At 34.3% G+C, this 16,394-nt stretch overlaps 1 protein-coding gene across 1 annotated transcript in view; it reads left to right on the forward strand.

The window, feature by feature from the left end:
- The window catches only part of LOC140742994 (neural cell adhesion molecule 2), a 292,771-nt gene that overhangs the window by 134,542 nt on the left and 141,835 nt on the right, over nt 1–16,394 (forward strand). The window contains exon 4 of the mRNA XM_073074118.1: nt 145–371. Within this exon, the coding sequence (XP_072930219.1) occupies nt 215–371 (157 nt within the window). The 5' untranslated portion in view covers nt 145–214. The remainder of the gene's footprint in view (nt 1–144; nt 372–16,394) is intronic.

Consider the following 16,394-nt stretch of genomic DNA (forward strand, 5'->3'; position numbering starts at 1 on the left):
CCCATATCGCGGGGAAAGACCCATGCCTAATTAAGCGTCATAAAGAGGGTTGTTGACTATATAATAAAATATTCAAAATTTCCGGGTGTAAAAACCTTAAACTATGTTTCTGATTTGAAGCTAACTTCATTATTTTTGTTGCAGGTACAATAAACCCTTGAACAGTGTGTAAAGTGCAGTGTTTGTGTAGTGTTGTGATGTTTTGAACGGAACCATGAGTGGGCCGGAGAGGCCGAGACACGGGGCCATGAGGCCTGTCGGTTGGAGGCCTGGCCCCGGCCTGTGGGCCTGGCTGGCGGTGCTCGCGGCGCTGGGCCGGACCACAGCTTATACTGATACAGAGGACTTTTTGAGCGACTTAGATAAACCAGGTATGTATAGTTTTTAGTTGTAAATGTACATTTAGAGAAAGTGACTTTTCTAATCTGTGTGTCTAAAAATATAACTTATTTCCAAGTAAGGTAAGTTTCCTGATTGGATTAATTTAAATTGTATTGCTACAAATGTGTCTGAATACTACTTCTATCATCTACTCATATGAAATAAAATATGAAAGTCGCCATTATTCGGAATTATACGGAAAAGTGAGATCCTTTATTTTTGCTAATATGTCGACTATATGCATAGGTATGCTATATAAATATAGCTGTGACTAATTCACCTGTACACTAAAGCTAACTACATTATAAATGTAATCATAAATCCCATTGAACCAAATATCTCATAAAGTTATCTTACTCTTCCACAACACAGGAATATAATATTCATATTGTAATATGTAAAACATTACCCCTGTAACACATAAATAGATATGATTGTTCTTTCTTGCCAAAAAAGAAAAGCCACAATAACACACTAAAACCAAGTTCATCTAGATCAAGTCAGGACATTCCAATTAAAGCTGGATATCTCGAAACATTCGCTGTGACACTCTAATCTTCGGTCTCCAGATGCAGCTCTGCAATTATACGAGTGTCCACTGGGATTGTGGGAGGCAGTGGCCACGAGACTTGTGTCGCCGGTATTATGTATCAACCGGTCCTATGAAATCTTAATAAAACCCATATCTAGTTGTTATGGTCTACCTATGAAACGAGTTGATGAAATTAATTGTGGTCTGAAGTAGCTCCAGCTCCACATGTACCATTATTCTCCATAACGAAACACTTGTAAAGTGGTGGTAGTTGTATTAACATTCAATAAGTGTTCTGTAAAGAACCTATTTTGAATTTAAAAAAACTATTTTTGATTTGATTTGATTAATAAATGCGTGATCAATATCAAATCTTAGCTAATATTAAAAATGCAAACGTGAGTTTGTTTGTTTGTTTAACTTCCAAGGCTTCCCTACATAACCAAGTGTGATGAAATTTTGTGTACACGTTGTCAAGGCACAGAAAAAGACATAGGGTACCATTTATCCCGAAAAGAAGTACCGTTCCCAACGAACAGATAAAACACCCGAACGCGATCGAAGCCGCGTGTAAAATTTAGTCTCTTAATATATGATTGAAACGCCACAACTGTTTTACGTCAAAAAAAAATGTACTGACGGTATCTTCCCATGAACCATATTATTATACCACCTTTTAAAATGGTCAAAAGTTATTTAAAATACATTTAAACAACTAACTTAAATCAATTGCTATACCGTGTGCTGCCTACACACATAATTTTATTTGGGTTAGTGGTTATCAATAATTCAAATTCCCGATTTCAGTCCAATATGGGAAACATTTATGAGATACTGTTTTAGGGTTAATGGACCCACTAATGCTTATTCCCAGCAGGGAATACGGGATCGTATCCCGTGCAATGTATGTGATATAATGAGTTGGGTTGTTCCTTACACAAAAAGTTAATCGATATACCGGGGGTGGGTTTTTTAACCTGTTTCGGGAATAAGTCATTGTTACGATTGATGTTGACTATTTGTAAGCGGTCACCATTCTCGTCTTATGCGCTGGACCCAGGTTCGATCCTCGGCCAGGCAAGAATGATAGTTTTTAATTTAGATTTTTATTTTGAGTTTCTTTACAGTTGTATTAATGAGTAATTTGACTAAGTTACCTACTTATCAGTAACATGACTAAGTTACCTAGTTATCAGTAACTTGACTATACCACAATTAATTTTTAGAGCGTTTTCAATAAGTAAACTAAGTTGCAATAAGAGATTTTTGTCGGTCGAATTATTGCTTCTAATGCTTGATATTATTAACATATTAGATTTTAATACAAACATGACGTCGAAACACTCAAGCGTTCGAAAATCAGACCATAAAGTTTAAAATCCACTAACATCTAAAAGTTAATGCGTCTCTACCAAAGACATATAAATATCTATTATAATATATTGAATCTCTTCGGTGTCTACTAAGAGCGACATTCGCTACTTAAAACGCTTAGTATTCAAACAACGCTCAGAAAGAGGTCGCAGCAATGCGCCAATGATCAATCAATGCTTAGCGTGGGATTTAATACCTATGATTGTATTGAGTACCATAATAATCATGTTATTACGCGTTTAAAGTAGGTAAAGGTATGCAGTTAAGTTGTACTCAGAAAAGAGCGTAATGAAAAGTATAAACGCTGAAAGTAAGTAAAAACACAATATTGAAATTTAATAAAGTTTAATATTTCGTTATTATAGTGCATCAATTCCATATTTAAATTTCAGGGTATTATGAGAATAAATATTGGAATATCTCAAATGATTGAAACTCGTTCACGCAAAAACAATACTTAATAAATAAAATATTTTCAGGAAAGTTTCAATAGGTATTACCAATGAGCGTCTCACTTTTTAACTTAATTCAAAAAATATATCAAACAAGTCTCAAACCGAAAATTGTTTTCAAATCTAGAATTTATTATCCTGACCTCTGACGTTCTGAAAATTACTTTCTATCTCTAGAATTCAATTCAGTTTGGTTCGATAATTTTCAATAATTTCAAGATTAGGTTCACCAAATTTCATTTTTTTTCTTTTTTATTGTTTTTTCATAATAAAAATGCGTCGACAGCCTTGATGAATGAGAATTTGTTTTTTAATATAGCTATTTTGTTATAACTAGATGATTTATTTGAAGGGGTTGAAAATTTACGGTCTCATTTGAATAAGGGTGTTTAAGGGTTAATGAAAACATCACAAGTATCAGGATGGATGACTGTGAGTTAATGAGTTTTTGAGAACGTTGTTATGAAGTGTAATATTAAAAGTAATAATGAAAGAAAAAGTTAAGATTGAATTGTAGAATGTTTTTGAAGTTCTACTTCTTTTAGGGCGATTGGGAGATATTATTATCATGATTTTTTACAAAACCTACAATAAAAATGGGCACCATAAAACAATTTTAAATATTATTTTTATGTAGATACGTTATATACCAATCATTTTGTAATATGTTCAGTGATTGTGTGGGGTGGGTGATACACGCTCTTTTCTTAACATACGTTAGTTTAAGAAATCGTCTTTTTGATAAAAATCATCAAATTGTTAGTCCTGAGTCTATGAAAGAGACCTAAATAGAATATATCTATAAGTATTACTCCAAAGAACATTCATCGTTAATATGGCATGTATCATCAATCCATTACTGTCTCAGTCCTGGGAACGTGCCTTCTTTCAGAGTTATAGCCTTAGGGCATCACTAAGCAAGTTTGTCAATAGCGGGTCTGCGGGTTATAGACATCAAAGTACTTTAAAAGCAGTGTGTTCATCGTATGGTACTCTTATATCAGCTCACTACTTAGTATGTTTTCTCAAATGCGAAATGGAGCTTAACCTCGGACACCACATTAAATTAATCCGAATTTGTTTTATTTACACTTGAAGTCCCTATTTCTTCTGGTTCTGTATCAAATTAACTGCCATAGCAATAGTGAGATCCAATTTTAATATACAGCCCAATAAATATAATCTTCTTATGAAGTTATTGGTATATAATATTTAGCTTCCAATTTATTCATTCTTGAATTACGCCTCCAAGTCGTCTTAGAAAGTTCTTCATAAAAATTTCGTAATCCCCTTTAAAAACGATAAACAATTTCGTAGTAATATTTGCAAATTTGATTCTACAACCTTCGCAAGGTTGAAGGCACCTTGAGTAACAGTAATCTGTTCTAAAATAGTATTTTATATCTCTTGCATGCAAAAGGTGAGCTCGATAGTAGCTCAATACGTGTATAAACATATTATTGAAAGTATCTGTGGTTCAAATGCGGCAGCATCATTGCTTTTATCGCTTTGTATACTTTGTTGTCTGATTTGTGACGTGGGAAGGAAAGGCGGTAGAACCCTTTGTGGTTCGTCTGCGGAGGCACTACAGCCGTTCCTATTTAGCCTATTAATAGAAGTGTTAAGCGTTAATGTGTTCAACTTTAAAGGGTGTGCTAAGGGAGACATAATTATCCGTGGCGTCCCAAATTAGTCGTCAGAGATAACAACGCATCTGTGTCCCACCCCTGGTAGGAATATAATCTTATCTGGGGTTGATTACAGATCTCCATGGACAGCAATATCCACTGACCTTCACGTGGACTGCATGCTCGTTTGCTACTTCTAAATTATATAAAAAATATTGTAAAAGTTATTTTAAAAGTATATTTGTGGTTCGAATGCGGCCGCATCATTGCTTTGACTATTTCTGTGTATATTTCTTTGACTACTTTTGTGAATAAAAAAATATGGATCAAATTTCCCAAGTTAAAGAAGCCTTCATAAAGTTAATTGCTATATTTATAATGAATACGTTAAGAATTGCACAAGTTACTCACCTTTGCAAGGTGCCTTTGACTTCAAACATGACAGTCATATTCGAAAATAGTTGTCTATAGAAAACATTGTATATTCAAGTCGACAGTAGTGGCTTGTAGAAGATATGAGCGCTCGACACGAGCAGGATATGTCAGGCGGCCATGCCACGGTTTATGGAGGATTAGCACGCGCCTGGCATCGGGCTGCGGGACCCCTTCTTTATGAGAATGGTTCCGTAAACCAAGTGAAATACGGATTGTGAGAAGTTCAAAATTATTATACTACAAATATTCATAGTACGGATATATTGTAAAAAAATAAGCAAACTAACCTGACTGGCCTTCCCATCATTTAGACGTCATAAAATCCGTTTGGCCTATTCGGCCGCAAGGGGTATAAAACAAATAAGGCATAGGTACTCGTAGTCGCGTTCATACAAAGAAAAAAAATGTAGTATATATGGGCGGCGAGACATTTTATAATATATAATATAATAATATTAATGTTTATCATGTTAATTTTGATTGTCAATGTGGAATTAATATTTAGATTAAAATATGGACGACTTCCGGTAGTACTTCAACACACTTTGTTAGTCATACCAAATAAATTATATGAATTATAATAATATTAAATATTTATTCTCGTATTTTTAAAACAATATTTTAAATATAATGTTATTTTATTAATAGTTAAATTTATTGTGAATCACGTCACTTGTTATAGCAAAACAAGTGATGTGAGAGGGTAGTTCTTATACTGTTTGTCACTCGAGTAGTATTTAAGTCCACGCGCTGGTAGAGCGTGATTCATTCGCATTTAATCAGTCGTGTAAGCCGTTACTCTGCCCGAATTGTAAATAAAAGTGAATAAAAGTGATTCTCATATTAAAGTCGTTTCGTTCAGTTTATTTATAAAGTGCGGTAGTGGGTTATCGCCGACAGCAGCGGTGGGATGGACCTACGTGTCCACATGGTCATGATGGAGATCAATGGTGACGTTTATTGGTTCGGGGCAATGGCGCGCACATTTGGCGCGCGTGTTTGGTGATTTTCCTGGGATTGCTTTAAACGAAGCCTTAGGAAGCCACGCCGTTGGTAAAGCGTATGACAGCCGTTGGATGCTTTGATTATGGCGGGACTGAACGTATGGAGCAGTGTAATTTTGGGGTGGACCCTGGTGTAGTATGACAGTTTATTTCATACGGGCGACACGTTGTCATTTTGATACTTATAACCACTTGGGTGGTCTATTGTTTTAATTTATTTCTATCTTGTAATTTTATAATGTTCACCTAATGTTTGAGTGTCCACAGGCTAAGAATCTACTATAGCTGCTTATTGGTGGTATTGCAACGATACTGGACTTGTGTTGACCGCGAACGTACCGGAAGGTGGCTAATGTTACGGGTCGCTATAAGGCAGGATACTTTTTGACTGGTAAAACCAAGGCGGTGAGTTAGTAAGAGCCTTTTCGGTAAGTGACTTTATACTTTAATAAATATAGTTCAAAAAACGTGTCTATCTATTACGGTTTAAGAGATACAGCCCTGTGACTCACGAACAGACAGCGAAGGGTTTCGTTTTATCCTTCGAGTACGGAATCCTAATAAATCATTCTACAAGATGGCATTATAGATATGTTTCAATACATTTGAGTTATAGGGAAATAAAATTATTATTTTCCAAAGCTTAAAATCGATCTAGTTACTTTGCCTGAACGCTCCATAAGGCGCTTTCTCTCGCCTCGAAAATCGTTAATCCTGAGAATATTGATAAGGACATTGGTACAAAAATGTTAAAATCGTGTATTCGTGGTTTTTGATAATACTTCAAAATTTTTAATTAAACTGGACGTTCAAAGTGGATAGAAATCGAGCTCAAAGATTCCGTTACTGTTAGTACATACATACATACAAACGTACAACCCAAGCTAATAAAAGCGTGTTAAAAATTGAGGTACTTGACGGTTTATTAATAATTTGGCTACCAGTATTTGACCACTGTTTGGAAAGAATTTACTTACGAATTACGAATTTTACGATTTTACGGGTACACTCATTATTTCTTGTGAAAAATTTCTGAAGGTTGTCGTATTAATGCAATTTTAAGTCTACACGTTGCTCAATGGAGATTCTCTCTCTCTCTCTCTATAGTCGGTCCCTCAATGCTGAGGATCGTGACTTCTTTGCTTTATAGCGTCTTTCCAGAGATTGCGATTAGTGGCCTGGTGTATCGCCTCGCTAACCGGTATCTTTAGATGGTCCGATACCTGGTCTGACCATCGTTTTGGGCTGTGTCCTCTGGGTCTTTGCCCTCCACCTTGCCTGTCACCAGTAGCTTTTCTAGGTTGTCATTATTTCTTTGGGCTATATGACCGAAGTATTTAAGTATGCGGTGCAGGCAAATGCTGGAGAGCCGTTGGGAATGCTCTAGGTGTAATTCTTTTAAGATGGATGCGTTGGTCCGGAAGGCTGTCCACGGGATTCTTAGCATTCGCCGCCAGCACCACATCTCAAATGCGTCCACTCTTTGTCTGTCTGCTACTTTCAGCGTCCAAGATTCCGATGCGTAGAGGAATATGGAAAAGACGAGCGTACGAACTAAGCGAATTTTAGTACGCTTAGTAATATTCCTGTCCCTGACCCTGGTAAGTTGGTTCATTGCCGTTTTAGCCATACCGATGCGGCGTCGTATCTCAGTTTCGCAGTTTCCTTTATCATTAATGACTGATCCCAGGTATTAAAATTCCTTGACGATTTCGAAGTCGCTGAGCAGATTTATTCATTGTAGTGACTCAGAACGGTCGATCACCATAATTTTAGTTTTGCTCCTGTTTATCAAAAGGCCAAAGTCCAAGCTTGTACTCTCAAGCCGATTCATTAGGTCCCTCGTTTCTTTTTCTGATGAAGCGAATAGAGTTGTCTTTGGTAAAGGCTCAATAGATGTGTTTGTGATATGGGTTCAGCGAAGATACGATACTGTAGCGTTCAGTGGCGCTCGTGTTTGAATTTAACGGTGTGTTTATTGAGCAAGATGAAGGTGATTTAGGTTAGAACATTTAAATTTTGGGTTTTAATGTCCTTGATGAACTTCCAGACTTCTTTCATTTTATTTTTCTATATACAAATAGGGTATATTACGGGGTATTTGGTGCTAAGCTGATTAAATTCATTTAAAGTAGTTACAATAATGACTTAAGAACTTGAGTAAACATGTTGATCGAATTGTACCAGAGGCACGGTGTACGGTGGGCAGGCAGCTATGACGGAGGTCTAGTTTCAGTAAAAACTATATGTATTCATGTGAGTGGATTTGCGTTAATAAAAAGTAACAGGAGGTTACTGGGCTATGCGTATCCATCGATCACATGTAGTGCTTAAATGACTCGAATTATTTGATGTTTGGTCTAAGTAATTTTAGTAATTAGAAAGAATTGGTCAGCTAAGCTCTTGAGTTTAAAAAAAAAATGTATATATAATAATATTTCGTTGGAATTTATTTTACGCGTTTGAGTTTAATGTTAAGGGACTAATTCTTTTGTTTGAATGGTGTTGTAGAAAATGTGGAATCTTATAAAGACAATGCGACCGATCGATTTTGTGTAAAATTTTGTTTAATTAGAAAAGTGATAGTAAGGTAAAAGAGGTCGAAATCGAGTACGGATGTGATTTGAATTAAACTATTCATCATTAGTCTTTTGGTTTTAGCGTGGTGAATAACCTTAATACGAGCTAATCAGGATTGGCCGAGCGGAAATTTTAATATTCGCCGTTTGTTTTTCTGCCTTACAGGAACAGCACACTAGGACGTTTGACTTGTCACGATGGCCATGCCGCGGATGGCCAGTGGAGGGTTGGTTCGAGTGCGCTAAGTAAGAGATGGCACTAGCTGAAGAGACATCAGGGGTGGTTTGTCGATACCTGCTGCAAGTGAGTGGTCGGGGAGCGCGTGGACCTTGGGTGCCACAACGCCACAGTTTTGACCGCCGAACCTTCATTTCATTTTTTTTGTAACAAATTACTTTCTTTTTTTTTTTTTTTTTTTTTTTTAAAAAAAAAGATAAAGATAAAAAAAAAGAGATTAAGAATAATAAGTTCAGATTATTGTTTAGATTCTGAACAGTATAGTGAGTTTTTGTAACTACGCTTTATTTATTTCCTTTCCGCATTTCCGTTCCCTAACGCTGGCTGATCACCATGCGTTTCCTTTTCCCGGTCTTGGAGGCTAGATCCCAGGATGGGTGATGCCTGATTTGTGTGTTGGCTAGATCCTTGGAGAGGTGATGCCGTTTTGTGTGGTGGCTAGACCCCAGGATGGGTGATGCCTGATGTGTGTGTTGACTATGTTATATTTATTGTGGGTTTATTACGCTTTATTTATTTACTTTCCGCATTTCCTTTCCCTGACGCTGGCTGGCCACCATGCGTTTCCTTTTCCCGGTCTTGGAGGCTAGATCCCAGGATGGGTGATGCCTGATGTGTGTTGACTGTTATATTTATTGTGGGTTTACTTTTGTAACGCCGACAATTGCGCAGAGAGCGCGCTGAATTAGTATGGCCGTATGGGCGGCGAGACATTTTATAACTATGTTATATTTATTTTGGGTTTATTTTTGTAACACCAGAATTGCGCAGAGAGCGCGCTGAGTCAGTATGGCCGTATGGGCGGCGAGACATTTTATAATATATAATATAATAATATTAATGTTTATCATGTTAATTTTGATTGTCAATGTGGAATTAATATTTAGATTAAAATATGGACGACTTCCGGTAGTACTTCAACACACTTTGTTAGTCATATCAAATAAATTATATGAATTATAATAATATTAAATATTTATTCTCGTATTTTTAAAACAATATTTTAAATATAATGTTATTTTATTAATAGTTAAATTTATTGTGAATCACGTCACTTGTTATAGCAAAACAAGTGATGTGAGAGGGTAGTTCTTATACTGTTTGTCACTCGAGTAGTATTTAAGTCCACGCGCTGGTAGAGCGTGATTCATTCGCATTTAATCAGTCGTGTAAGCCGTTACTCTGCCCGAATTGTAAATAAAAGTGAATAAAAGTGATTCTCATATTAAAGTCGTTTCGTTCAGTTTATTTATAAAGTGCGGTAGTGGGTTATCGCCGACATATACGTAATACTAGTTTTTTTTTATTCTCCGCAGTCAAGTAAAAAGTCACTAGACATGATTAGTTTCGTAGATGAGAAAAAAACATTTATACTTTTAATAACCTTGGAAAGATGAAATAAGAGAAATATTATTCTTATATTTTAATCAAAAAAGTTTATTTTTACGAATTTGTAAAATTGTATTTACAAAAGTGAAAATTCAGTTCAAATAAGTTAAGATTTTTTTACAGTTCGGTGACCCGAAGTTACTGATTGTCTTTAGTTATTTATAGATAACCAAGTAATTTGAATCGAATAATAAAATCAAGAAACGAGTATAAGAAGAAGAAAATCCACTACAATTTTTACATACCTATATTTCGTCAATCCGAAAAATAAACATCTTATAATACCTACGGTCCCCTAACCCTTTCTAAGCGGGGTTTTATTTCAAGAAATAACAATACATCAAAGACTTAACGTATGAGCGCATCGATAATATGAGTCTTACGAGATTATAGTCGTAAGTAACGTCAGTAGATTCTTTATTTGTTATAAACATGATATTTTGGTTGCTGATCCCTTTGTGTGGGAACTGATCGGTAAAGGAATTCGATTCATGCTTTCCATGCTAAGTTGATAAACAAATATTCCTTTAGTTCACCTGTTAAGACTTTAAATAGATTTTAGTAGATATAATAATCTACACTTAGACACGGTAGAATAGGTATTATAGAATTAATGGAATGTTTTAAACATAATAAAATATAAATATTTAATGACGTAATATACGTACTTATATTATTATCATAATTATAATATACCTATAATTGTTGAAAGAGAAATAATTAATAGGTAAGTATGTTAATTTTCTCCAAAACTATTATGATTTCTGATAGTATTATTACTCCTGATTCTCCAATCATTATATTTACGCAGTGGAACGGAAATTTGTAAAAAAATCGTTATACGCCGAAAAATTTGCCTAAGTTTTAGTTAAATTACGTATGTGTGTCATTATCGCAATATAAAGTTTAAGATTGACTGATATTTTTGTCAATCATCTTTAAGACATTATAAGAGCTCTTATTATCTTTACAATTATTTTTTCAAAGCGTAACAGAACACTGAACACAGTGTACCGTTTGCGCCAAAAATAGATGTAACAAAGCCTTAGATTAGTTATGATCAAAGCAGTAAACTTGCGGAAAATTTCACCAAATCGTAATACATAATGTATGCGTATCATAATCACGGAATAATGGTCGAAAGGTAATCCATTGTTGTATGTTTGTTTTAGAATGTTAATCGGTTTAGAAATTTGAACAATGTGTTTGTTTTTACCTGTTTTGTTTGCTTTTGTTATATTGAGGTTTACTGTGCCTGTTATGATTTGGATTAAGTATAGTAATAACATTATTTCAACATATCGTGCGTTTCAGTTTTCTAAATTTATTCACGATTTATTTACCTACATGTTTACAACACAATACGCAGAAAGGTTAACAATGAAAGGAAATTTTTAAAGCTTTATAAATCCAATTTCTACACATAAATAAAATGTTTTCTGGATAAAAAACTTTACTTTGAAAACCGTTTAACCAATATTTACGAGCCAAACAAATAAAAAAAGTGGATTTTACAAGGTTTAACCAATATTTACGAGCCAAACAAATAAAAAAAGTGGATTTTACAAGGAAAAACATAAGCATTTCTATCAAGTTAAAGAAATATTTTTTTTTCATAATTGTTATTAAACAAAAAATTACTGGGTACATACTTGAAATATATATGGACAAAATTTAGAAAGTACCACACATTGTATACCGGAATGCTAACGGAATAATACACCTTGTTATCACCACTACTTGGCAAGGGCCATGAATCTAATTGTTTCTATCTATTCTAACGCTCTTTTTAGCCTCTTTGCCGAAGTATAGTATAATTATGTTTCTTCTACACGAGACAAGAACATGTTTATTTTAGCTCCTGATTTATTACCGTTATTCATGAAATGAAATGTATTTCTTTTGTGTAGTCACTTATAAACACAGACACTATTTCTCTCTTGATCTTGATCTTTACTGGATCTATTAAGCACGTCGTAACTGAGAATAAAAAAGAAATATGCTTCTCGGTTGAATTATTCATCATTTTCTTAATGTTAAAACAACAGAAATATTAATTAATAATCAACCATAACTACACGTGATGGGAAGATAGTAGTTGTATGACATAAATAATAACAATTAATTATCAATGCATTGTTGAAATCACACAATAAATAAACAACAATTAAAGTGAAATTAAAATTTTGCAAAGCAGTGAATCTGGTTGGTTCATTAAATTCAGAGTCATACCGAGTTTAATTAACCGACGAATTTAATTTGAATAGATGCGAGAGTTCAATCAAGCGAAGACGTCAGCCATTTTGCAATTAGAGCAGCGAACTGACTGGGCCATAACAAACTCAATGCAAGGAAAATTAAGAATATTAAAAACCATTGCAATTAAGAACGGGATGAAGACGAGAGAGATTTTTTTTTATACGATGAAGTAGCAAAGAAGCTTGCAATCTACCTGATGGTGATAGAGAGTCACTGCTACCTATGGACACCTGTAACTTATTCGATATAGAATAGAGGTCCTACCCTGTTTGAAACTAAAATTGTAATGAAATAATAAAAAGAACAAAATAGTACGGACAGTCTTTTAAAATATTTTTAATGATACTAAGATTTGTACATCTTAAATTCATGCACCTGTTTTAAAACAAGTATTTAAAACCAAACTACATATCGCAATATAAAACGACCAAATGTATATTTTAATACGAAAGGAGTTTAACCACCATCGAATTTAGTCTAAATAGCTGTGAAATTCAATCAAACCAAGAATACAGGCAAAGTAAAGCGAAGAAGTCAGCTATTCCGCAATTAGAGTCGCGGGGCTGACTGCGCCATAACAAACGCAACACAAGGAAAATTAGTTCCATTACTCGAAAACCGCAAACTACCCAGGACGGCTCCGAGCTTATTTAAAGCTTTAAAAACATTTTCCCACTCTTAGACGATGATAAACATTGTTGAGTAAATTTTAAATAATGTATTTTATACGTTGAAATACATTATTATAAAGTTCCGTGACATAAGGGAAAATGCTTACAACATAATATAGTATTATGCCTTGCTGTCTGACGCTAGTTCAAATCCAGGAAAGCTTTATTAAATATTGACTGCCTGGCTTGACTAAAATTGCATCTATTAAACTTCATTCACATATTGATCACGATGAGGGATTTCAATTAGTGGACATACATTTGTATTAGAATTTTAGGAACAACCATTTCGACCGACTCATGAACGCATTTCTATGAATACGGAATAACCTATTCAAATTCTCAAATTCCCAGGAAAATTATGACTAGAGGCCACTCATATATGGAAATCAAGCAGGCTCAGTAGGTAGTAAATAATATGATTATGCCACGATGTAGTTGATAAGTGTCACACACAAAGGAGCCGGGGCTGGTGGTGTTTTTATTCCTTAAATACAAGACGTAAGAGTAAACAACATTAACGCAAGCATCTCTAAAGTAATAAACTGCTATGTTAACTCTGCTACTGTAGAATGTGACGGAGATACCAACACTGGGAAAATTAGTTTCATTACTAGCTAACCGCAAACTACTGCGGAAGTCTCGAAGTAATTTGCTCGAGGCTCTTAAATAGAAATTTTTATTCACTGTCAGTGTTACGCCTGAGGAAACTTCTCTCATTCGCATTTATATCTCTTTTACTGCTGCAGAAGTCTAGTTTGATGGTGACTTTTCTCATTCAGTATTTATTTTTATTGTTTTCCGATTAAAGTGTTAACATACTAACTTCATCCATTAATTTACTATAATCAAATCAAGAACATGGTAAACCGTATAAAACTTTCTTTATACCTAATATTAGAATTTTACAAATAGTAGCGAAAATTACGATTTATAAGGAATGCATTATCGAGGAATGCACTAATAAAGAAGAAATTCTGAATGACCTAATTTGCGTTACAAATTTCGTTTCACTATTTATCCGAAGGTGACGGGACAAAGTTTGCGTAACCACGCGGAAATTCCTCTTAACTTAGCGAGTCTGCACATTATCCGATGCGACATGAATACAAAGGCCGACATGATTTTAAATCATTTATCTCGGAAAATTTAAAGTACATAAAATTATAAAGATGTATCTTTTTTTTAAAAAAATATAACAGTTGAAATGTATTCTTTCACAATTATAAATAGAAACAAAAAGAAAAACATCTTAATAACATCAATTGTGAATTAATATCTTCGCAGAATACATATACCGCATAATCATGAAACGTTAATTTTACATCAATATTTTAACCCATTTGCGTTATATGTAAAGAACAGCGTATATATAGATACTCAAATGAAAATAAAATATATCAATTATTAATAGATATGGTATCGCTGCCGATAGCAGAATCGCATCGGACATTCCAAAAACGTTCTTAATTGGCGACATAATGTTCGACAAGATTTTTGAGGAAAGTGAAGAGGTCTGCGGAGATGTTCGTCCCACGCCGGCACGTGAAGTATTTGTCCCGGGATGAAGGTGAAACGTGGGTTCGAAGCGCATAACTGGAATGTTTATAATGTTTTGTTGTGGGTCGGTGACGCGGATTTTCGGATAAGCTAGCACTTAGCTTTCTTTTTAAGTGGATCGTCTACTTTTAAACTATTCAAATATGTAGACGTAAATAACAATATCTATAAAATTTAAACTTAAGTTATTCCTTTTTCATAATTTTTATTAAGCCTGAGCCACTCTAAGCTTTAAATTCACGCAGTAACGAGAATTTTGGTGTTTGTCAAAGACAATTTTAATTGTGCTTTGAATATCTTTACCGAAAAAGTTTCAGTCTTAATATCAGAACTCAATTTGTTAATAAACGGTGGCTTTTAAAATGTTTTCATAAATAAAACTTTTGATGAAAGAGTACCTTCATAGTTTGAAATTTGATTCAAGAGTCACCTTCCAAAAATCAAGTAACATTTTTGTACAAGGTCCATGGCCCTGAAAAATCGGGTAGTAAAAACGTTTACATAAATCTCAGAAGCAGTAAAGGCTGATAGATAGCTAGACCTGGCTTTCACTGGCCGGCAGAAAGGTAAAAAATGAAGGTAAGCGGTTCGCTAACTTAAAATATGTAGTTGGGCGCCTCATACATATTCAGTCAGATTCCATAATAATATATTAAATGCCCGCTTGATATATGACCACTTCACCAACGTACGCATTGCAAATTTTGCTTACCGGCTCCGCAAGGGTCGTTAATATATCATGGGATAAAAATTATGGTCGCTCTTTGAACTATGTCATCATAATTTGCCGGAAATGTATGGACGTGATGTGTCTGCGGTAGTTTTTCTTCGTCCGAAGACTTTCTAAGGCCTTTGTCAGGTCTTTTAGGAATTTACGACGTATTTAACATATGAACGTCTTGGTATTGCAAAAGCAAATATTACTTCGGGGTCAAACGGAAGCTATTTATCTTGCATATAAATTTAAGAAATTACATGAGTAGGTATGATGCTTATCAAATAATAAATTGTGTACACGTACAATTTACAGCTATCATTAAGTTTATCTATGATTATCGTAACAAAAGAAGACAATAAAATTAATTCAATTTAACTTAATAGGGCCTATAATGGAACCTTGTGGAACTCCAAATCATTCCGATCATCTCATATCGTTATCTTTTAGATCGAATTAAAACGCGTCTACAAATGATATACCGATAGCATAGGCTGGGATCTAAACACGATCTAAATTATCTAAACAACGCTCGTCGCCATCTTATCTCTAGAGATACGGAGATATGGAAAGGCTATTACCTGATATTGGATCACACACGATGATGCCACTTTATGTTTAATGCTTTCTATTACCCAGAGAAAGATTGATTTGGGCCCTAAAGAGACGAATTTAATGGCGTTGAGATACTAAAAATATTATGGCATCTAGTATTTTATGTGTTCTAAACTTTTATGACAACTTTGGTTAGTAATTAGGTACCTATAGTTGTAGTTAAATGAATATAATATATAATGTGATTGTTTTCCGATATTGTTTGTTATGCAAGTTGTTACCTTGCAATTCGGTGTAAAAAAATATGTGTGAAAGGTTTGAGTTCATTATTAAATTGTTACCAAAATACTGGAATTTGAAAAACTGTTTGGCTTTTAGTGGATTTATGCTACCACAAAAACGTTGACATAATGTCCCATTTGATTGGCTGTAGTTGTTGCAATCAATTTTAATCAAATACCATTTCGATGTATTTCGGGAACTAAACCAGGTTTTTTATGAACGTGTGGCAATACAAAAATGTAAACGATAAGGCGATTTATTGATCTTAGTAACTGAAAATGGATAAAATTTTAATCTATGTTCTTTTTAACAAATAAAAAGACACTTTTATAATAAGACC

This window comes from Epargyreus clarus, unplaced genomic scaffold (genome assembly GCF_041222505.1).
Source record: "Epargyreus clarus isolate Ecla_fem2 unplaced genomic scaffold, WU_Ecla_fem_2.2 ptg000006l, whole genome shotgun sequence".
NCBI classification, from domain to species: domain Eukaryota; kingdom Metazoa; phylum Arthropoda; class Insecta; order Lepidoptera; family Hesperiidae; genus Epargyreus; species Epargyreus clarus.